Source organism: Impatiens glandulifera, chromosome 7 (genome assembly GCF_907164915.1).
Source record: "Impatiens glandulifera chromosome 7, dImpGla2.1, whole genome shotgun sequence".
NCBI lineage: Eukaryota > Viridiplantae > Streptophyta > Magnoliopsida > Ericales > Balsaminaceae > Impatiens > Impatiens glandulifera.
The window spans coordinates 43,366,197-43,389,785 of record NC_061868.1 but is presented as its reverse complement, the minus strand read 5'-3'; the positions used below and the strand labels follow the sequence as shown (position 1 = coordinate 43,389,785).

The 23,589-nt window shown below is 32.9% G+C and overlaps 3 protein-coding genes and 2 non-coding genes across 5 annotated transcripts; 4 read left to right on the top strand and 1 right to left on the bottom strand.

The window, feature by feature from the left end:
* Nucleotides 1-1,432: 1,432 nt before the first annotated feature.
* Nucleotides 1,433-11,428, top strand: LOC124945013 (K(+) efflux antiporter 2, chloroplastic-like). The gene is made up of 20 exons (XM_047485374.1): nt 1,433-3,174; nt 3,790-3,961; nt 4,177-4,267; nt 4,745-4,881; nt 4,979-5,038; nt 5,143-5,262; nt 5,905-5,973; nt 6,434-6,499; nt 6,750-6,839; nt 7,093-7,197; nt 7,277-7,405; nt 7,743-7,952; nt 9,537-9,686; nt 10,173-10,226; nt 10,340-10,398; nt 10,491-10,557; nt 10,643-10,819; nt 10,901-10,957; nt 11,066-11,140; nt 11,226-11,428. Exons 1-20 carry the CDS (start codon nt 1,559-1,561, stop codon nt 11,325-11,327), a joined length of 3,606 nt encoding a protein of 1,201 aa, XP_047341330.1. The 5' UTR covers nt 1,433-1,558; the 3' UTR covers nt 11,328-11,428.
* A 271-nt stretch (nt 11,429-11,699) lies between these two features.
* Nucleotides 11,700-13,688, top strand: LOC124945014 (bifunctional protein FolD 4, chloroplastic). Its single transcript, XM_047485375.1, has 5 exons — nt 11,700-12,149; nt 12,226-12,551; nt 12,644-12,880; nt 12,976-13,143; nt 13,299-13,688. The coding sequence occupies exons 1-5, from the start codon at nt 11,933-11,935 to the stop codon at nt 13,467-13,469; spliced, it is 1,119 nt and encodes a 372-aa protein (XP_047341331.1). The 5' UTR covers nt 11,700-11,932; the 3' UTR covers nt 13,470-13,688.
* A 3,275-nt stretch (nt 13,689-16,963) lies between these two features.
* On the bottom strand, nt 16,964-18,836 carry LOC124944595. The gene is made up of 6 exons (XM_047484894.1): nt 18,435-18,836; nt 18,250-18,343; nt 17,951-18,072; nt 17,648-17,797; nt 17,440-17,544; nt 16,964-17,287 (listed from the first exon to the last, which is right to left on the bottom strand). Exons 1-6 carry the CDS (start codon nt 18,834-18,836, stop codon nt 17,252-17,254), a joined length of 909 nt encoding a protein of 302 aa, XP_047340850.1. The 3' UTR covers nt 16,964-17,251.
* Nucleotides 18,837-21,170: 2,334 nt separating this feature from the next.
* LOC124910922 lies at nt 21,171-21,257 on the top strand. Its single transcript, XR_007096532.1, has one exon. It is a non-coding gene; the product is annotated as a small nucleolar RNA snoR114 (small nucleolar RNA).
* Nucleotides 21,258-22,794: 1,537 nt separating this feature from the next.
* Nucleotides 22,795-22,883, top strand: LOC124910923. Its single transcript, XR_007096533.1, has one exon. It is a non-coding gene; the product is annotated as a small nucleolar RNA snoR114 (small nucleolar RNA).
* The last annotated feature ends 706 nt before the right edge of the window (nt 22,884-23,589 follow it).

The window sequence follows — 23,589 nt, the reverse complement described above, 5'->3', positions numbered from 1 at the left end:
AAGTCAATTACGATCACTAAAAAGGTACTCCAATTGTTACTAAGCATTCAATCATCAACAACGTCTTTTCAAACCTGCTCTTCTATCCTCTAAATTAGGGTTAGTTCGAAGCTATTATTATTATAGATAATACATTTATCCATTAAGAAAACGTCATATATATATATATAAAAAATAAAAAAATCAACAAATGAGAGATATAATACTTCAATGTTGTGTATATATCAACAAATGAGAGATATAATACTTCAATGTTGTGTATATATCATGTATATATGTCACTTCATTAATGAGATACAGGTAATGTACATGTATGTACGGATAGCATTAGTATTGATATATCAAATATGCAAGTACATTTGAATACAACTTGTTACATTGTTTTCACAGCTAACAACATTTGCTAGGAAATTAAGAATATTTATGTTTTTTTTGAGAAATTATCCATAGCGAGAAAATAAAAAGACATTCACCAAAGTCAATGCATTCCTCCTCCTCCACACATAGAAGACTACTAGAATCTTGAATGTTGATAAATTTCTTAAGTCGATCCGAGTTGCCAACATTTCCCGATAAACAAGTCACAAAATAAATTGATGCATAGGCATCACTTTAGATTACCAAACAATTTGACTCCCTTGTACGAAATAATGTCCCATGCCATCCTCGACATAAACTTTCCATTTCTTTTAGTTTTCCATGTCAAAGAAGAATTTGCACTATCCTGAAATTGAATAGCACATAAGAGTTCTGTTATTCTCCTTAGATGAGAACCACATTGTCCATCGCAAACTCTTCCTTAAGAATAGTATACTGATTTTCTTTAAGTGACCAACACATTCTTTCTTTAATTCTGCAAGTCCTAACACTAACTTCACCTTTCATAAACATTGTGTAAATCCATCCTACCCATAACAAATCATTTTTTTTCTCAAGAGCCCATGGATGCTGAAGCATGAGAAATCAATTTCATTTCTCTAAATTTAATTATTGCTAGTAGCAAAAAATAAATAAAAATAATTATTGCCTTAATAAGGAACGAAAAGACAAGGGTATAAAAGATAAAGGCCAATAAAAAATTATCCACAAAAATGTATAATTTGCAGTTTTCGCTTATTATATTTGCTCGGTCCGGAAAGAATAACAGTGACTCAGTGAGTGGGAGGAGAGAGAAATGTTCATCGTTTACAGGTGTTCATCGCTTCTTCTCAAACAAGCTGCAACAATGGCGAATTTCAACTGATCACTTTTCCACATATTATTCCATTTTCCGAACAATTCAACACTTTCCATAGATTTTCTCAGCTGAAGCTTCAAGGTACATTATACGAGTCATGATCAGTCAGTCAGTTCAATAACACTTGTCACCAATTTACATTGCTTAATCTTCCAATGGATTTAAGTGATTAAGTTTGCAGTCAGCTGTCTCTTTGAGTTATTGTGAACTTGTTTCATCTTCCGCAGGTGTTTGATATAGTACACCGAAGAGTCCCTGACTCGTATTACATGTAGTATTTCTGATGTGCATGGTACATCTACGAGATTACGAGAGATAACTATGGAATTTGCTAATAGTTTGCGGTATTCAAACTTGATATGTGGCGGTGAGGGCACCCGTTGTTACCAGTTGGATGTAAATTGGAAATCTAAAGGGAGGAGTTCTTTTTCTAGTGTTTATGGAAACACAAGAGTGAAAAAAAATAAGAATATATCTGCGTCTTCTTCTTTGATTAAAGGAGAAATTGGTAAAGATTTGTGGGGAGGTAGGGGATTTAGGTACTTCAGTTCCAGGGTTGGTAATAATTTCTGCACTTCATTAGGAACGTTATGCTGTCAAGGCAATGATTCCATAGCTTATATCGATGGAAGTGAGCAAGATGTCAATAAGGTTGAAAGTGATAGTGAAGATAGCCAAGGAGTGGATAGTTCAGGAAAAGAGACTGGGGGAGAAGAGAAGGTGCCTAGCTTGGATGAATTAAGGGAATTGTTGCAGAAAGCCATTAATGAGTTAGAGGTTGCAAGGCTCAACAGTACCATGTTTGAGGAGAAGGCCCAAAGAATATCAGAAACTGCGATTGGATTAAAGGATGAAGCTGCAAATTCTTGGAATGCTGTTAATTCAACCTTACAAACAGTCAATGAAATTGTCAGCGAAGAAACTGTTGCTAAAGAAGCTTTTCGAAAAGCAACAATGGCACTTTCTTTAGCCGAAGCAAGACTTCAAGTGGAAATGGATTCATTAGAAGCAGCAACGAGTAGAAATGGTTCCCCAGACTTTTCAAGAGAAAGTGACTCAGAATATGATAGTAACGAGGAAGGACTGAATTCTTTGAGAGAACATGAAGATACACTACTGGTTGTGCGGAATGATGTTAGAGAGTCCCAGAATACACTGGTCAATTGTGAGTTTGAACTGAAACGGGTGCTTTTCAGAAAAGAGGAGCTGCAGAAAGAAATAGATAGGCTAAATGATGTTGCAGAGAAAGCAGAACTTGCTGCTTTAAAAGCAGAAGAGGACGTGGCAAATATTATGCTTTTGGCAGAGCAAGCTGTTGCCATTGAACTTGAAGCTGCTCAACGTTTAAGTGATGCCGAAATTGCCTTACTGAAAGCAGAGAAAAATCTCTCTTCACAAATTGATAACCCAGAAGTACCAACTCAACAAAACGGGTCTTCATCTCAAGGACATATTTTAAGTAAAGAGACGGTCATTGAGGAGGAATGGGTGAATCAGGAAAAGTCAGGAGACACTGCAACTGGAAAGGATGGGAATCAAGTACTTGAAGTTGATTCTTTGTTGGGTGATTTTAAGCCTCTTAACCAGTTTGATGGACCTGAAAAGGGTCTTGGAAGTACTAGTTTATCTTATGAAAGTGACCAGGATAATAAAAAAGTAAATGCTGAATCATTAAAAGAAATTGAATCAGATTCAGAGAAGTCCAAGAACACATCTCAATCCAAAAAGCCGGAGATCCAAAAGGATCTTACCAGGGATGGGTCACCTCTCAACTCTCCCAAAGCATTACTGAAGAAATCGTCTCGTTTCTTTCCCGCTTCATTCTTTTCCTTGGATGGCACAGAGTTTACACCATCATCGTTTTTCCAAGGTCTTGTGGAATCTGGCAGGAAGCAATTGCCTAAGCTAATTATTGGTTCATTGCTTATTGTTGCTGGGTAAGTAGTCATGTTCACTTTTCTGCTGCTTTTTCTACAGTTACATATACATGTAACATCAAGGTCGTCAAAGCTGTCATTGACAGTCAATACTCTTTTATTTATTTTTCTGTCACGGATTTTTTTTCTGTGACTGAACTTGTGCATGCAGTTTATTGTATCTACAATATAGATTACTGATATGATCTGCTTCCTCAAATCAAAATAAATATTCTCAAAGTTAAGAAGATTGGTGCATAAAGTTAGAATGTATACTGGGAGAAGAAATGCATGAGCCGGAATTTCAATAGTCTTGCTGAACTGTATTGATTGCTTGACTACATGATTTATATGATACAAATTATCGCTATTAATATGAACTTGGTGCAGAAAGTTAGAATGCTTGCTGAGAGGAGAAATGCATGAGCCGGAATATCAATATTCTTGCTGAACTGTATTGATTGCTTGACTACATGATTTATATGATACAAATTATCTCTATTAATATGAACTTGATACACTAGAAAATTCCAAAATTCCAGTATGAGACCTTTTTTTGTTATGCATAGAGATTACAGACTTGCAGCATCTTTTGTGGACATGTAACAGTTCCATCCTTGCTGATATATTCCTCAGGGCTGCCTTTTATATGAAACGGGCAGATACCATCAACCAATTATTTCAACAACCAGATGTTATTACCTCAAGCATTGATGAAGTTGCAACAACTTCAGAGTCTTTTGTCTACCAAGTTCAGAAATTGCCAAATAAAATTAAGAAACTAATCAAAATGCTTCCACATCAAGAGGTACGCGCCAAGTGTCATTATCGACATTCTTTTATCATAATCTCTTACTGTCTCTATCCCCACATGTATGATCACTGCTCCTTTTTGATGTCATACTCCTGTGGCATATTTGTATTTAAAAATATCATCTATAAAGTTTTCAACTTTACTCTTTCTAGATAGTACAAATTAAAAGATAAGTTTATGTGTAACTTTTTTCGCATTTCAAATTTCAGATGAATGATGAAGAAACTTCTCTTGTTGACATGTTGTGGCTGTTGCTGGCTAGTGTAATATTCGTCCCTATTTTCCAGAAAATACCTGGAGGTAACATAGTTTTTCATTTCTCTGAATGTGCAAGTCCCATTTCATTGTAAGGAGCTTCTTATTTTGACTTGCTTTTGTGTCTAAACACGCGTATTCTCTAGCTATTCGTATAGTGCTTATCACATGTGGCAATGGGTCACAATCACAAAACAATACCATGCCCCTTTTAGGGACATTTATCTGCTTCAGTTTCAAGCTTCTTATCCAATACTATTCCTTTTTATTATTCTTGAATCTACTGAACACATGTAACTGTCAAGCTATTCATTCTCTTGAATTCCCTATAGTATATGATAAAAAAGCTTGGGCTACTCAATTTTTTTTTTCTTAGGAATTTGACTTCACATTAATGATGGATTTAGCTCTGTTTCATTGATTTAGTACACATATTTATGGGTGGATAGTTGTTGTTTCTGGATTTAGTTATTATATCCATGTCACATATTGATAATGTGTCATACTTGTTCTTATTTTTAGGCAGTCCTGTCCTTGGGTATCTGGCTGCTGGCATTTTAATTGGACCTTATGGCCTCTCTATTATTCGACATGTACATGGTACAAAGGCAATTGCTGAATTTGGAGTAGTTTTCTTGCTCTTCAATATTGGACTAGAGGTAGAGTCAATAATGTTTGCATCTTAGTTAATTTTCTTTATGTTTATTTTTCCTGTTACAAGAAAGATGTCTGAGGTTTTGGGTTTTCATCTGACAGCTCTCTGTTGAAAGACTCAGTTCCATGAAAAAGTATGTCTTTGGATTAGGGACTGCTCAGGTGATTCAAACTTACTATCTGTATGTGGTATTCATTCCACTAAAAATCTTTCAAGCACAATTTATTTTTACATAATCTTGGCTCTTGGCTGAAAAAATCTTCAGGTATTAGTGACTGCTGTTGTTATTGGATTTGTGGCTCACCTAGTCGCTGGGCAGCCTGGTCCTGCTGCAATTGTAATCGGGAATGGGCTTGCATTGTCATCTACAGCTGTTGTCCTTCAGGTAATAAATAGAGCAATTTGTGCAATTTAAAATGGCTCATAAGGAACTTTGTTGTTGTCTATCAACTGACTACCCACAGGGAAAAACTTTTGACTCATTGTTATGGATTCCTAGACTTAGTTTTTCTATAGATCAACATGTAATATTTGGTCCTCTTATCCATTATTAGGGTGATTTTACTAAGAATTGCAACTCTTCCAAAGCATTTATCCCTATTGTATTTGTTCTTACTCAGTTTCTCTTGTTTATTGTTATAATGCCTGTCAAGTTTTCAATGTCAACTCAAATATAATGTATAATGCATAAGCAAACATACATATCATATCATTTTTTTTAGACCAAGGTTTGTTCCCTTGAAGAAGCTAGCACAACATCCCACGCCATGAATAAAAGAAAAGAAATCTATCAAATATGATAAAGAAAGGATGAAATTCATTCATATGAGCATTTATGCCTCATAAATTTGCCCCTGATACTTTACTAATTCAAATTAGTTGTCTGCTCGAATTAATGTTGGATCATTCCTTTGAAAATATTTCTATGGTTTATTGCCTCATAAAATCTTATTTGTATATGCCTCCACCATCCAAATGCTTCTCAGTTTATCTTGCAAGGGAAATAACTTCTCCAGTTCCTGTGCAGGTATTACAAGAACGAGGTGAAAGCACATCTCGTCATGGACGAGCTACATTTTCAGTGTTACTATTTCAGGTATTCCATGAATTAGAAAGAAAAAGCTACTCATCAATGTTAGATTTGAATGTCCAATCTTATAAGTGATTTACTATTTCTGATACATTTTTTGGTGCATATTTCTAGATACTAATTCTCTGAGTTTTATTGTGCCTGTGTTCTAAATCGTTTTAACTTAATATTGCTATTTTTGTTTTTCCAAAGTAATGTTAGCATCTGTTGAATTCCATCCATTTTCTGCTAGTTAATTTGTATGATGTCCATCATAACATTTGCTTTTAAGTACTAGATTTTGATTAACTTGATGCAAAGAATGAAATATGACCGTCTTTGTTTGCTGTTCTTTATCAGAGTTGCTAATGAAATAATACATATTTCTTCCTTGCCTCATTTAAATCTTATCTGGTTCTATAGATTATTTTGTTGACTCTTTGAGTTAAATCTTCTAATTATCTTTTATTTCTCGATTTTCCTCCAGGATTTGGCTGTTGTGGTGCTATTAATACTTATACCTCTTATTTCACCCAATTCATCAAAAGGAGGGGTAATAGGTCCTTTTTTCTTTCTTCTGTCTATACAAGAATTGAATCTTGTTCACTAATCAAACAAGAAGAATTCCGCTTACTCTTATTTTGCAAAGGCTGGGGAGTTGTTTCAATTTATTCTCATTCTTCCCCTTTGGTATTCCTCTTTCTGGTCTATTTTGCTCTAGGGAACAAATAATTACTTCACCTAACACTCCCGTTTTTTGTTAATATTTGTGTTTTCATTAGAGATATCTTTTCTATTTATAGATTGGGTTCCAAGCAATTGCTGAAGCTCTTGGTTTGGCTGCTGTAAAGGCTATTGTAGCAATTGCAGCAATAGTTGCTGGAGGACGTTTGGTGAGTTATATGATGATTGTCTTTTACAGAAAAAGCATTTCAAGATTGCAATTTCCTTCATGCTTGATATTATCCATGCCCATCCTTCTCATTTGAAATTATCCATGCCCATGTTTTTATCTATGATGGTATTTGATATATTTGACTCTACCATGATTTTTTTTTTCTTTGATGCAATGCACAATAATCAGACATTGAAATTTTCTGTACTACTTGTGAAGTTTGTTATATTTGTCTTTCTTCTAATTTTCAGCTGCTTAGGCCAATATACAAGCAAATTGCGGAGAATCAAAATGCAGAGATATTTTCTGCAAATACACTTCTTGTTATTTTGGGTACCAGTCTCCTTACAGCCAGAGTATGTAATGTTGAATATCACATTTCACCATTAATAATATATATGGAATGGAAGGTTATTCTTACTTTAATTGGAACAGGCTGGTCTTTCCATGGCGCTGGGAGCATTTTTGGCCGGGTTGCTTCTTGCAGAGACAGAATTCTCTTTGCAGGTTGAATCAGATATTGCTCCATATCGTGGCCTTCTGTTGGGACTCTTCTTCATGACGGTAGTTCCCCGTGGCACTGTAGTATTTTCATGTTTACTGTTTTATTACCCCATTTGACATTACAAAAGGGAATGTTTTGGAAACTGCAAACGATCAATTTCTTTTGTTCACTATCTTGTTATATTTGAATAATGGCACTTATTTACTATCTATGTTATTCACATGTTTGATTCCATTCAAACCTTGCAGGAAGGTAGTAAGTAATACTTTCCAAATACTGTAATTGCTCCTAGCATACTTGTTCCTAGCATATTGCAAAAGATACTTCCTGCTAAATAGATTGTGGTTGGTCAACCTCATCAAACTTACTGTGGAATATTCTTTACTGTGTTGTCAGGTTGGAATGTCCATTGATCCAAAACTACTTGTTTCAAATTTCCCTGTTATTATGGGTGCATTGGGTCTCCTAATTGGAGGAAAGGCTCTATTGGTTGTCATTGTTGGTCGACTTTTTGGCATTTCAACAATTTCTGCCATAAGAAGTGGTCTTCTACTTGCTCCAGGGGGAGAATTTGCATTTGTGGCTTTTGGGGAGGCAGTTAATCAGGTTTTGTTCTTTAGCAACTTAATACTTATTGGCACCTTGCTTGACCTTCAATTGTTCACGTAGTTCATCTATTTTATGGTATAAATTCCTGAACCTTTAGCAAATCAACTTGAAGGAGAAGACTTTAATTGTTGCTATATTTATTGGTTAGGTGCATGACCATCCTTGCTACTGTAGAATCTATTTTAGTTTCAAGTTGATTGCTTTAAGAAAATACACTTCCTAAAATTGTAGACTGTTGTCTCCTAAAGCATTCCTTGATAATTTGTTGTTCTAAGTTTTGCCCAGATAAACGAGTTGCAACTTGTGGTTACCTTTTGGAGTACAATTTTGGGTTTGTTTTGCTGGCCCATATGGTTAGCTCAAATTATGTAGTATTCACTGTGGCATGAACATTTTTTGTTTGTAGTTCAATGTTTCAAGAAATTGGAGGCATCTACACCATGACATAGGTGCTTGGCCAGGACATAAGGAAAATCCGGGAAGATTATATAGATATGATTGTTGTTTTGTCCCTCAAAATCAACTTCATTTGGATTTTCCCCCTTGCTTTTAAATTATTTTGAATTTACCCCAACGAAAAGAAACAAACTCGTTGTCAATTGTCATTGATGTCCAAACTCTTTCATTGCTACTATTTTTGACCGTGCATCTCTTTCCATTTTAGGGGTAAGATAAAAATATGAAGTTGAACGAGATTTTGATATAAGGGTTCAAACTTATTTTTATACAATATGATGCTCCGTCTTGTGGTTGTGCTCAGAATATAGCCTTAAAAATAACAAACTGGGTGTCAAGTTATTTTATGAAGTCTAGTTATTATAAAAATAAAATAAACATTTAGAGGACTTCTTTGCAAACTTATTTCTATTTATAAACTTTTAAAGACTGATAAATATCTTCTTCTAACCGATGACAGAGTCCCCTATTCTCTGGACATGACCATGAGGTCTGTTGAGGGGGGAAATAAAAAAAAAAAAAAATCTAGACTTGTTTGTTTATTTCTCTCTCTTATATTATTTCTGAAATCTTTGTCTGCTAATTAATTTTTAAATCTCCACCTTAATATCTAAGCATCTATTATCCAGTTTTAACTTTGGAGTTGCTTGTTTTGGATTTAGATTGCAATCTTATGATAATTGATGATTACAAATAACATCATTAAATAAAAGTGATTTGGAGAGGATAGGGCTTTGTAGATCATAATTCTCCCCAACCCCTAGTATTACTATGATGATCATTCTTTTGGACAAGCATTATTTCCCAATAAACTTAATTTCTTTAGTTTGTAACTTGTTTATGCATCCATTTGGCCTAAAAATGGAAAGGGGTTCCTGGTGGATAACTCAACCACTTAAGGGAGAAAGGCACATGTCAAATCTGGTTCCTTATAATTAAATAGACTCTTAACAAAATTAATTGTCTGGCTTCATGCTTGGGGTAATGATATATGGTGGCTGTTACTCACTGTCCTGCAAAGCAAAAATGATTATAATTAAGATACTTGGAAAATAAGCTTGAGAACATTTGGAATCATCATTACTGTGTGAGAAGTAGAATTATGCTCTGCCAACAATTTTGCAGGGTATTATGTCTCCCCAGCTGTCATCATTGCTGTTTCTTGTAGTTGGTATATCAATGGCCATCACTCCATGGTTAGCTGCTGGCGGTCAGTTAATAGCCAACAGTTTTGACTTACATGATGTACGCAGTTTGTTGCCTGTGGAGAGTGAGGTAAACGACTTTGTTTCAAGTTTCTACTGGTGTAAAAAGCCGATTTAGCTCTATAGTGAACTGTATTTCTATGATGCAAACTTTGTCTAGATATTTCTCAGTGCTGAGGATATATAACTAAAAAGTAGGTGTTTTTGAGTGCTGCAGTCCAACTGGATTTTTTTTTCACTTGCTACATAAGAAAATATGATGAAAAAAGGTTCAGTGACGGCCAACTTAAGCAGACAAGGATGAGCAAATTGGACAAGTTCAGTGTAAAAAATGGTGAAAGTTCAAAAGGGGAAATTTGAGGTTAAATCCTATTTTGTATGACAAGATGTTTGTTAAGGACCACAAACAATAGACGGGAAACAATGCCCTCATTGCAGAGATATTTTAGTTCTGTTAGTGTTTGCAATGAACCTTATTATTCACAGAAATTGCTTTAAGTATAGAATTGGGAAAAGCCTTGGTCAACCTCTGATTGCTTCTTTTTTTCTCATCCAGACTGATGATCTGCAAGATCATATAATTATTTGTGGATTCGGACGTGTTGGTCAGGTTTGTCAATGATGAAAGCATATATTATTGTGCTTCTTTATTTTACAATGTAGTTATAATGCACGAACATATCCATGTTTTCTGAATTCAGTTGTCTCATCCGTGGTCTGCAGATCATTGCACAGCTTCTTTCAGAACGACTAATTCCTTTTGTTGCCCTTGACGTAAGGAGGTAAGCCTAATACCTTGTTCTACTTAAATGGAAAGTCGTGTTCTTACAGATGCTTTGTCTTGTTACCTATTTATTATTTTCCAATGTGCTAGCGACCAAGTAGCAATTGGCCGTGCACTTGATCTTCCTGTTTATTTTGGCGATGCTGGTAGTCGAGAGGTATGTTTAACTGTCTCAAAAATAGAAAGAAAAAAAACAGCTTTTTTACCTTCTCTGTTTGGTATGATATTCTTAAAAATACCAGGTTCTCCATAAAGTTGGTGCTGGAAGGGCTTCTGCAGCAGCAATAACCTTAGACTCTCCTGGCGCAAGTTATAGAACCGTCTGGGCTTTGAGCAAGTATTTTCCCAATGTGAAGACATTTGTCCGAGCTCATGATGTTGATCATGGACTCAATTTGGAAAAAGCTGGAGCAACAGCTGTACGAAATATCCTACTTGTTATACAGTTTACATTTCTCAATTACGATATTTGAGTTGAAAAAGGGGGAAAAAACTTGCAGGTTGTACCAGAGACTTTGGAACCAAGTCTACAGCTAGCAGCTGCTGTTCTTGCACAAGTAAGAAGCAGAATTGTCTATAAATGACCAATAAATTAGCTTTCTCTTGATGAGTTTAGTTAGTTTATTGCGTTAAATTCAATTTCACTTTGTGTGTTCCCTGAACAGACAAAACTGCCAATGTCGGAAATAGCAGCAACTATCAACGATTTTAGGTCCCGACATCTTTCTGAGCTTACCGAGGTACATACATAATCTTTGTTAAAATATGTTCTATTTTCATTTTACGGGTTCTCTAGTTAATGATCATATCAAATTTTGGTAACAGCTATGCGAAGCAAGTGGGAGTTCTCTTGGTTACGGGTTCTCTAGGGTGATGAGCAAACCAAAATCTGATGATAGTCAAGCCATTGAAGGAACTCTAGCATAATAACGACATGAATTGTACATAAATTTCCCCCATTCTTACTCCCGCCAAAAATCATTGATTTAAAAAGGGAGTCTCTTCTTGTTTTCATTGATGAATTTCAACTTATTTCAGTTATAGAAAAATAACCTTTATTAATATGTATAATTCTTAATTTGTTTCCTTACCTAATGTATGATAAAATTCTTTTGATTCTTATGGAAAAAATAAAATAAATTAATAAATAATATAGCTTCTGCCTCCATGACTGCAGGCTTTATAGAGTGTGTGAGAGAAACAAGACTGGGCTTATATAACCTGGGCCGGGCTGAGATAAGCCCTGAAAGCCCATGGGCTTGGTTAGGGCAACAACCTCAAAAAAAAAAAAGTTTATTTCCGTAATTCAAATTCAATTGCTGTCTGTAACCTCCTCCTCCTCTCCTGGCAACTGAGTAAAGGATCGGCCACGTCTCCCTCATCGGCGATACTCCGGTCAACTCTCCGGCCGTCTCCAATCGTCCGGCGCTTTTCTCATCGTACTGTTCGCCGTCGCAATCTCTCTCGCAGAGTCTCTCTGTGATAAACCTCTTTTGCTAAGTATAGCGTTCAGGATCGTATCGTATCTTCGTATGGCGTCAGCGATATTCACTGACTGTTCATCAGCTACGAAGGCTGTGGCAATGACGTCTGCTCGTCTTCCTCCGTTGAGCAAGCTCAAGGACCAACAAGGTGCTGTAATTTCTCCCCGCTCGATTTCCTTCCGGCCTAACTCAAGAAGTTACAGTCTACTCAATACCGTCCTCTACACTACTCGCGCCATGGCTTCCTCCGCCTCCCTATCTCCTGGTTTGTTTTTTTCACTTCTTAATTATCCTTGACAGCTTTAACGGAGGATTTTGAACTGATTTATCTGTTCGTTCAGTTGTGATGGCTGAGGATTCATCTGCCAAAATTATTGACGGAAAATTAACTGCAAAGCAGATTAGAGATGAGATAGCGATAGAAATATCAAGGATGAAGGAATCAATTGGCGTTGTTCCAGGATTAGCAGTTATCTTAGTTGGTGATCGTAAGGACTCTGCTACTTACGTACGCAACAAGAAGAAAGCTTGTGAAACTGTAGGGATTAAATCGTTTGAAGTAAGCTTACCAGAAGACTGTTCAGAACAGGAAGTACTTACTTATATCTCAAAATTCAATGATGATCCTTCAGTGAATGGCATCCTTGTGCAGTTGCCTCTTCCTTCTGTATGTTTCCGTTTCCATATCATCATTACATAAATTCTCTTTTTTAGAATTTACTTCAATCCAATCTCATTAGTTCTCTCTTTGTTCCTCAGCATATGAATGAACAAAACATCCTGAATGCTGTTTGCATTGAGAAAGATGTTGACGGTTTCCACCCTTTGAACATAGGGCGGTTAGCTATGCGTGGTAGAGACCCATTGTTTGTTCCATGTACGCCTAAGGGATGCATAGAACTGTTGCATAGGTATGGAGTGGAAATCAGAGGGAAAAGAGCAGTTGTTATTGGCAGGAGTAATATTGTCGGGATGCCTGCTGCTATGTTGCTGCAAGTAAAACTTACATTTAACACGAGCTTCCATTCGGTCTTCATTCCATTTGAATTTGAACTCAAAGAAGTTGTTGTTTGTATGTTTTGCATTGACAGAGGGAAGATGCTACCGTCACTATTATTCACTCGAGAACAAAAAATGCAGAGGAAATCACTAGACAAGCCGATATAGTCATTGCAGCTGTTGGGCAGGCGAATATGGTGAAAGGTAGCTGGTTAAAACCTGGTGCAGTCGTTATTGATGTCGGGATCAATCCAGTTGAGGTGATTATTCTCATTTTTTAAATGGAAAATGTTATATACATCAAAGAAAGTATTATTTAGCCCTAGTTTCTTCAAGCAATTGCTTATAATATTGAGATGCATTGTTCCATTGGCACAAAAGAAATTGAAAAAAATAAATGGTATTGTGGTTGTAGGATTCAAGCAGTCCTCGAGGTTATAGGTTGGTAGGAGATGTTTGTTATGAGGAGGCTTGTAGGGTTGCTTCAGCCATTACTCCAGTTCCGGGTGGAGTGGGTCCCATGACGATCGCCATGCTATTGTCGAATACTCTTGACTCGGCAAAAAGAGTTCATAATTTCAAATAAGGTATTTAATAATTTTGCTATATGAATTATTATTATTATAAATAATCAAAACTAGAGATTCTTTTCTCCTTTCTTTAGAGATCTTGGAAAGGATTTTTTTACCAGATATTTTATTTAAGGGAGTGACATGTTTGTGAGGTAATATTATAATATATTTTACTCAATCTATGATAGATTTGTATTGAAAGAAGTTATCAAGGTTAGTTATATTTAGATGATAAGCACTTTCCTTTTTGACAATAGAAAAAAGTAATTTGTTCATATTGATTTTAGTCACCATGAAACTGAAATGTTTTTCTTTCAAATGAAGATGAATGCTTTCTGGAAAATACCTACAGATGTTCTTAATTTGACTGGAAAATCGGCGGCTATATACTAAATTGAAATATTTGGAAGAAGATTCTACTGTAGAAGATGCATGCTCATTCGTATAGAAATTAGTCTGATTTGTGTATATTTTTAAATTTTAAATTATAAAATTAATATTATAAATTAACTTACAATATTAAATAATGGGTCAAATTAGGCCAATATAATTAAAAATGATTAATATCTCCAAAATTATTGAGATTAAATTGTCAAATTCACACATGTACATCTTTAAAATATTGATCTCTTAATAAAACTATGAAAACTGTAATTATTAAATTAATTTATAATTTTTGTATATATGTTTAAATTAAAATGCCTGTATATTAAACAACGGATGACCAATATTCATTCCCTCTGAGCGGTGACTTTCCCTTTAGTCGTATTCTATACAGTTTTATAAACAAACAAACCAATATATAATATAAAAGAGTAATAACAAAATAAAAATTTGAAAATTGTTACACCTATTAAAATTTTTCAATCCATAAATGACGTCATAAATACAAAAAAAATTAATAAAAATTCATGACAACAAAGTTTAAAATTTTATTTTCTTTCAAACCAACACAATTCTTTTTTTAGTCACTTAAATCAGTAGCATATAAAAGAGTGTCAAGAAAATCTGAGTTTATAAAATAGAAAAATAATATAAAGATGTGATTCGTGAATAATTTTTACATTATTAAGATCTAAAAAATAATTTGACATATTAAAAAAAAAAAAAAAAACCATTTCATTTGAAACTTTGACAATATTTTTTAACAAAAGTGATTTGTTTGAAATATTGTCACAAATTACTAATTTTCAAATAAGTTCAATATATCAACCGGTGTGGCTAACAAGCAAATTTTTATTTACATGTTATCATCAAACTAGAAACAATTATATCCTTAGATAGCGTTTGTTATATAGTATTAGTTATATAAAAACAATTATATCCTTAGATAGCGTTTGTTATATAGTATTAGTTATACTAGAGAAATATAGTTTAAGCAATTTACATTCTTAATTAATCATGCATCACTCTGCTCATTAGGTGTTATGTAGGGAAAGAACTAATCTCTTCGTATAGTAAGTGTTAGTATTATGTTAGTATAGAATTACCTGGCAATAGTCAAGGCCAGGTCATTTCAATAGAGAGATAGGAATCACTTGAGGATATGAATGAGTAACTGAAATATCTAATTCTCTCTCCTTATTTCGATCTGGGTCTTATCTCTTTCTTTAAGTGTCCGAGCTCTCTCTTCTTGAAATGCTCATCTGTTTTTAATATATATATATAATGATGCTTAATTTTTAAAGCTCGTGCATTTGCACGAGTAATAATATAAAAAACCGTGAAAAAAATTACGGATAACATTTTTAATTTTATTTTTAACCGTTTTAAATTTATGGGTGGGTCAACACATAATCCGACCCAAGTATCCATTTACTCAACATCATTATATATTAGTTAGTTAAAAAGTTGAACTTATATTAATATTAAAACATCCTGCATTTATCAAATTTGGTATTTGAATTAAATATATAAAGTCTTTGTACCCAAGTTGGTTAAAGAGTTGTACTTGTTTTGTTAGGTTGCAAGTTCGAAACATACCTCTAGCATTTTTAATTTTATTTTTAACCGTTTTAAATTTAAAAACGGGTAAACCCACAATCCGACCCAAGTATTCAAATTAACCACAACTCTCGACCCGGCAATCCGGACACTTTAAAATTAAGCATCATTATATATATATATAGATTAGTTAGTTAAAAAGTTGAACTTATATTAATGTTAAAACGTCCCGCGTTTATCAAATTTGGTGTTGAATTTAAAATATAAAGTCTTTGTAGCCTAGTTGGTTAAAGAGTTGTACTTGTTTTGTTAGGTTGCAAGTTCGAAACATACCTCTAGCATTTTTAATTTTATTTTTAACCGTTTTAAATTTAAAAACGGGTAAACCCACAATCCGACCCAAGTATCCAAATTAACCACAGCTCTCGACCCGGCAATCCGGACACTTTAAAAATTAAGCATCATTATATATATATAGATAAGTATTAATTGTAAGGGTTATAAATTGTAAAGGTGTATTAAGAGATATAAGTTATATATGTTATTTGTATTTTGTTGAAAGTATAAGAGGGTTATAAATTATATAGATTTTATAATTTTGTGTTTGGTTATAGTATAAAATATTGTATAAAATATAAAAGACATTTTTGCCTTTTATATTTATATAAATTTAATTTAATTGTTAAATTAATATTTACTTAATTTTTTTTTATTATTTCTCTCTATTCATGTATTTTTTTTTATCATTGCGTTATGTTGTTATAAAATGATGTTAACAAAAATTTGTGAACACATTTTGTGTTAGGTTATAAAATGATGTTAACAAATGTTAGTTCTTTGTTCATGTTGAATATTGAAACTTTGTTTTTCACCCATAGTTCTTTTATTTATTTTTCGGGAAAATTTTAAACTCTTTAGATCTCATTTAAGAAATAAGTTTCTTACCACTATATTAAATCATGACTATAGTAAAAAATAATTTTATTTTACCTTTTTTAAGAATATATCTAATTGATAAAAAAAAATGATTGACAACCCAACTCTCACATTCCTTACATAACTAATATAATAACACACTTGTATTCATACATTGAATTAAAATAAGTAGATATCTAAAAGAAACTTAATTAGATGAATCTTGTTACATAACAAATGACACAAATTAATATCTTCATAAGTTGAGGGAGTTAGTGCTTTATAAATAAGAAACTAAAAAAATAATATTATAGAACATAATATTAATTGATAATTTTTTTACATAATAATAAAAACTGATAGTATTAAACAAAATATTTTTATTTAATATTCAAAAGATCTAAATTATACAAATAAAAATACTTTGTAAATATTGCTTTCAAATGAAAAAAAATATAATAAAAGTTTAAGTGTAAATATGGAAGTATAGTTTTTATCCTGGGTTGTAACTGGTATGAATTTGTACCTAGTTCCATATATAATTGTAAAATTATATAACCTTTAATACTGTTTATATAAAATATTTTAACCATACATTTAATATAATTTACTGTTAGGATTATTATCCTATATCTACATGATAGTCTTAGTGTTTTAATTATATATAAATAGGAGATAATTTAGGGTTTTTGAGAGAGGATACCTTCCTTTTTAACATATAACCTAACCCTTCATTCAATAAGCAATAGTAACACCTGAAACAATAATGATTTAAATAATATGCAAAAAAACTTTGGTCACCAAGCTAAACAAAATGCCCATTTTTTACATGTATAACATTTAGCTTTCTATAACAGAACAATAATTCTCATCAAAATAGAAGATGACATAATTCTTTTGAATCTCGACCTTTTTCTGCGCTTGATCAACCCTTTTACTAGGTAGGTGTCTTCTCTATCAGCAACTCGATTTTCTAGTCCAAAGAGACCACAAATCAGAATTATGTTGAATGTGCACTTTTAAGAGAAATAGATCTAATGCCCTAAGACAAGACATCATCACCTTTGTTTTCCACGTTTTGGGTCAATATTTCTTATAATAGATAGACGATAAAGAAGTACACACCTTTACAGATTTATGGACTTCTTCAAGCTTATTCAGCAGAAAATCTGAAGGCATTCCTGTTGAACCTCTCGGCTCAACTGAACCAAGGTGAGGAGAGCTCATCACCTGCATTAAACTAAGTTTTTTAGTCTATAAATGTGATAGAAATAGTGTTTTCAAATGACTCTATTCTCGAGCAACCAGAGAGCCTCTGCAACAAACTGCTTACCTTCCTGTTTTTCATTGGCGATCGTAGAACTGCAGGACCCTCAATTACGGATCCCATGCAGGGAATATTTTCTCTTTCGAAGTTTACATTGGTTGGTTGAAAACCTCTGCCAGCATCTCTAATCATCTTACAAGCTTCTGTTACAATAACCTGTAGTCATGCAAGTCAAAGGGTCAGAAATTCTTTTACAATGCTCATATATCTTATTGAAGCAGATTATCAATATAAATATATATATGCTAACATATGTTTTTTTTTTCTGCTAAAGCTGAATTAAATATAAGATTTGCAACTGATCAATACCTTCCTCAGAAGCTCGGGGTCACATAGACCTTGTACCTGTAGGTCATCTACAGGTGCAGCTTTTCCATGGGCAATACTTTCAATTCTAAAAGTGTGTACTCCATACATCGATTGCAAACATCCTATAAATATGAAAAGGAGCGTGTAGAATATGTTTCTTCCTTGTTAGTCTAAACCAGAAAGAAACCTAATGCAGTGAAACATAATCCAACAGAGAAGTATCATAAACTATTGAATTCTAGAATAGGTACCAAGTATGAATTCCAACAATGATGAATAAACTCGTGTTTAACTATTACCTTGTTCAATAATTATGTCAATCACTTGTGACAGAGGAACATGTCTGTCGATGTCAAAGTTTACCCAGAAAGGAACAAATGAAGGTCGCGACACCTTAAACAAAATAATCAATGTCACTGATCAAACAGAGATTATTTTCAGCAATTTCAAGAATCGCCAAGTGAGATTGGTGAAAATTCAATACCTTGTAAATTATTTCAGTAGGAGTAACATATAGTTTACGTGAAGAAACCTCCTTCCGAAACATATATCTTCTAAGAGGCAAACACAGCAGGAGGATGAGACCAACGCCCCAGGCTAATACCAGCAGCAGTGATATAGAAACCCAAATGATGGTGTCATATTGGACAACCTTCTCCGCAAGTTCATCAAATGAGGCAGTGTAGAGTACATGTTCAGAATTAACCTCTTCTCCATCGTCACTAACCTCAGAGCCAGGAATCAGTAAATCTCTTGAAGAGCCAAGTTCAGGCAGAACATCGGAACGGCCCATCAACATCCTAGGGAACAAGCAATGCTGAGTATATGAGAACATAATTTTAAATAGATCAAGTTCAGGCAGCACATCCATATGACCTATCAACATATCTGATAAACTAGAACTTCTGAAACTAAGCAGTTGCAATATTCTCCTACTTGAATCAATCTCCTACCATTTCTTCTTTCCATGAAGAATAAACAATGCAGCAAATAGGTTAAAGATTAAGAACTCATATGTGTATTGAATCAGTTCGAGATGGCCTCAAGCAGACAATGAACCAGTCTAAGAAGATATTACTAATCAATAATCAAGCAGAAGCGCGGTAACAGAATCAGGAAACAAAGCATTTTATCAAAAAACACGAAGCTTAAACTTCTAAGAAGATATTACTAATCAATAATAAAACAGAAGCACGGTAACAGAATCAGAAAACAAAGAACTCTATCAGAAAACACGAAACTTAAACTTCTAAGAAGATATTACTAATCAATAATCAAGCAGAAGCGCGGTAACAGAATCAGAAAACAAAGAACTCTATCAGAAATCACTCACGAAATTTGAAAACACGAAATTTAAACTTCTAAGAAGATATTACTGATCAATAATCAAGTAGAAGCGCAGTAACAGAATCAGGAAACAAAGCACTCTATCAGAAAACACGAAACATAATTTCCGGTCTCCAGTTAGGCACGTTAAATACTTTCTCCGTGAGTAAAAAAACGGCGATTCAGCTTATTCTTATCAAGACGATGCCATAAAGTGAGAAGGAACAAACAACTGAAGGTAATGAAATGTTTTACCTGGAGAATTTCGCAAAAACTGTACCAAATTGAATCGGAAGAAATTTTACTAATCAATAATCAAGCAGAAGCGCAGTAACAGAATCAGGAAACAAAGAACTCTATCAGAAAACACGAAACTTAATCTCCATTCTCCAGTTAACCCTAGGCACGTCAATTACATTCTCCGCGAGTAAGAAAACGGCGATTAAGCGTATTCTTATCATGAATATGACATCAAGTGAGAAGAACAAGCAACGGAAGGTAATGAGATGTTTTACCTGGAGAATTTCGCAAAAATTGTACCAAATTGAATCGGAAGAAATTCTATGGACGATGAACGAACAGATAGTTGAAGATTCAGCGAACTAACAGTCTTTCCTGCAGCTCTCTCTCTCACTAGAATCGTACAGTCGTTAGGCTTAACCAGAGAATGATTGAGCAAGCAGCTATGAGTGCCAAAATGGCCACCAAACCTTCAACGCTCCCCCGCTCTTTTCTGGTCCAATTTCGTCTCAAATTACTATTTCACCCTTCTACCTTCCGAGATCATATTTATCATATGACCCCCTAAACTTTATATTATAATTTATCCTTGAATTTTCTTTTAATATAAACTTTGCCCTGTAAAAGACTTTTGTATCGGGAAATTTGACGAAATGATACTGGCTTGGCTAAATCAACGGGGTGAAAAATGCGTTAGTGATCACTTTATATTTTTTTTTTATGAAATTATTCCTGTTGTGAGACGTAACCGTCGATTGTGAGACGCAAGATACTATATGAAAAGTTCACAATCGCGAGACGCACCCCCGATTGCGATAAACAACCGACAATCGCGAGAAGCAACCGACAGTCCGATTGTGGATTTTTCACATGGCATCCGGTTGTGTTTCGCGACATGGACAATTTCTTCAAAAAAAAATATGAAATGGTCAGCGCATTTAAAATTATGCGCTCATTTATTCTCTTTTTTAGGGTTCGTCAAATTTCCTTTTTTATTTAAGCTAACGACATTTAGTTTATATTATAGATAATAGTGATTTTCAAGTTTCTGAATAGTATATTTCAAGTTCTTACTGAATTAAAAACTAAAAAACTTGATAATCACATATATTAAATAAAGAAATAGTTTATTTTGGGAACATATTTTATAAATAGAAGAAACAAGGGTTTATTAATCTAATTAAATTCACTTTGATTAAGAATTATATTAATAGTTTGTTAGGTGAAATAAAGTTGATTCTATCGTACTAGACTACTAGAATATCTTAATCATATAATAACATATTTATCACTAAATTTAATAATCGGAAAAAAAATATGTTGAATTTGAAAAATTGGATAATAATATGTAGTTAGAGAATCGAACTCTTCGAAAGTATAAAAAATTACCAAATTTGTTATGATAGTTTAAATACAAAATTAGAATGTGAAATTAAAACTTACAATAGTAGTTACAAAAATAAAATAAAGAATAGTAATATTGTCATTCAATATAAGAAAGCATTATTTAAGTGGAGTCACATGGTGAGTTGCCTTTTTTTAAAAAGTTATTAAAATGATTATAAATATAATATAACAAACATTAGTGTGGTTCAGTGGCAAAATGTGTTCATTCCTTGTTGGAGGCATGGGTTCGAACCTCACTGGTGGTAAAGAACTATGATGATATATGCACCTTCTGGCTGATTAGGGTCGGCCACTTTATCTGATAATCAGATAAAAAATGTGTACTACTGAGTTCTTTCTTTTTTTTTTATTCAATTTTTCTTAGTTTTTTTTTACCTTTTGAATCTTAAGTGATTAATTCTTTAAATTTCTGTCATTTTTTTGGAGTTTTTTAAATGATCCTTTGAACCTTAAAGTGATTAACTCATTAGATTTTATTTCATTTTCTTAGAGCTCTTTAAATCATTAAATTTATGATTTTATTGTGGGAGGAGAATGGTTAATTGCCTTTTAAAAATCGGCCAATTTATCTCGATAAATTGAATAAAAAATGTTGGTGCTACTGAATTCTTCCTTATATTTATTCTCACCAAAATTGTCTTTAAAATAAATAATTTGTTACCTTTCAAAATAAAAAATAAAAAAATTGTTGTCTTTAGAATGATAATAAAACATATATAATATATTTAAACATCAATCATTAGTTTAGATGAATAATGGGTGCTGCTGAGTTCTATAATTTTTATTCAATCTTTTGTTAGTTTTTAATCATCTATAATAATTGATTAATTCTTTCAATTTCTGTCACTTTTTTTGGGTTCCTTAAACTATCTTTTGAACCTTAAAGTGATTAACTCATTTGATTGATCTTTTAGTGGTTTTGATTGTCATATGATTTTATTGTATTTTTACTATTAGTGTAATTATGGTTGAACAGGACAAATAATCTTACTTGATGACCTGCTTTATCGAATCGATCTGAAAAAGTTAAAGAAAATGTTGAACATAATAGACTGTGATTTGTTAGAATAAAGGGGATATATTATATTGAATATAATATATGGAGAGTTATATAAATTATGTTTAATATATAAATATTACAATATATTTATAAAGGAAATTAATATTATCATAATCTTTTTATATATATATATATTATAACACCCCTCAATTGAATATATTAAGGTTGAAAATAAAACTATAAATGTTGACGTTATGTTTTTTAAATTTGATAAACTAATGAGTGTTGAAATCCATCAAATAATGTGATCAAATTATGTTATGTGATGGTTAGTGTACTAACGGATAAATCAGTGAAAATATAGAATCTCAATGGTTGAATGTTGAGATAAAACAATAATTCGAAATAAAATTTGGAATAACTCGTAAGTCTATATATCCAAAATTAGTTATAAATACAAAATTAGAATGTTAAATTGTTTACTCTGGAATCACAAGATTAGTTAGAAAATGAAAAATATCTTAATATATCCGTTCTATATAAGTAAACACTATTTGAGTGGAGGAGTAAATGTCAGGTAGAAGTTATTAATATAAAAATAAATTGAATATAATATGATATGATTTTTATACAACAGGAATTAGTGACGTTCTGTGGCAAATCATCCAGTTTTCTTCCCTTTTTTTTTTTTTTATTTATTCTCAGCAAAATTGTCTTTAAAATAAAAATATATATTTGTTTTTTAGAAGTTATTAAATGATAATAAATTCAATATAATATGATAATTAAACATCAACCATCTGTGTGGTTCAGTGGCAAATAGTTCCTTCCTCCACTAGGAGATACGGGTTCGAACCGCACTGATGGTGAAGAACAGTGAGGATATATGCTCCTTTGTGGCTGAATAGGGTCGGCCTCTTTATCTGATTCATTAGATGAAATACAGGTGCTACTGAGTTCTTCATCTTTTTCATATATATATATATATATATGAGCCAACTATCAATCAGATGTCTTAGAAATAGATCTCACCATTTTTTTGGTTTTTTCTCATAACTACTTCTAGAGTAGAGGTCTTCTTGTTTGTAGAGATTTGAATGGAATCACTTACCTTGAATCTTCTTAAGAGATTAATTTGAATAGAGTCATTAATTCTTTAACTTTCTGTCATTTTTTTAGAGTTCATTAAAATATCATATTTACCTTTCAATCTTAAAGTGATTTTATGTCATTTTCTTATTATAGCTCATCCAATCATTAAATTTCTTCCACAATTACAATGAAGATTAGTTACAAAATATGAGATCTAAAATTTCATCTACTTTTGACATAAAAAAACAACTATGATCTTCATAAATCTTAAAGTGAATCTCGTAGGTAATACTTATACCAACCCTTGAAATCGAGTTGTTGCTCAGTGTAATCATGTAACATACACGGGATAGATCTTCCAAAGAAAGGCCTTTTAGATATCTGGCGAGTCAACATATGATAGAATGACACCGATTGGAAATTGAATTTGGTTCAGTGTTGATTGTTTGTTTGTTAGCCTAATGTAAATTTCTTCAATCATAGAAATCCTACTGATTGATACCATTGTGTTCCTAAAATGCCTCCCATTGTAAATGTATGTAATACAAAGACATGGAAATCTAAAGAAATGATA

Coding starts and splice junctions, on each gene's coding strand:
- LOC124945013 (XM_047485374.1), top strand. CDS start 1,559: ATGGAATTTGCTAATAGTTTGCGGTATTCAAACTTGATATGTGGCGGT. Junction 10,558..10,642: donor GCGATGCTGGTAGTCGAGAG/GTATGTTTAACT, acceptor TAAAAATACCAG/GTTCTCCATAAAGTTGGTGC. Junction 10,958..11,065: donor CAGCTGCTGTTCTTGCACAA/GTAAGAAGCAGA, acceptor TTCCCTGAACAG/ACAAAACTGCCAATGTCGGA.
- LOC124945014 (XM_047485375.1), top strand. CDS start 11,933: ATGGCGTCAGCGATATTCACTGACTGTTCATCAGCTACGAAGGCTGTG. Junction 12,552..12,643: donor TGCAGTTGCCTCTTCCTTCT/GTATGTTTCCGT, acceptor TTTGTTCCTCAG/CATATGAATGAACAAAACAT. Junction 12,881..12,975: donor CTGCTGCTATGTTGCTGCAA/GTAAAACTTACA, acceptor TTGCATTGACAG/AGGGAAGATGCTACCGTCAC.
- LOC124944595 (XM_047484894.1), bottom strand. CDS start 18,836: ATGTTGATAGGTCATATGGATGTGCTGCCTGAACTTGATCTATTTAAA. Junction 18,073..18,249: donor TGACATAATTATTGAACAAG/GTAATAGTTAAA, acceptor TCATATTTATAG/GATGTTTGCAATCGATGTAT. Junction 17,798..17,950: donor ACCCCGAGCTTCTGAGGAAG/GTATTGATCAGT, acceptor GCATGACTACAG/GTTATTGTAACAGAAGCTTG.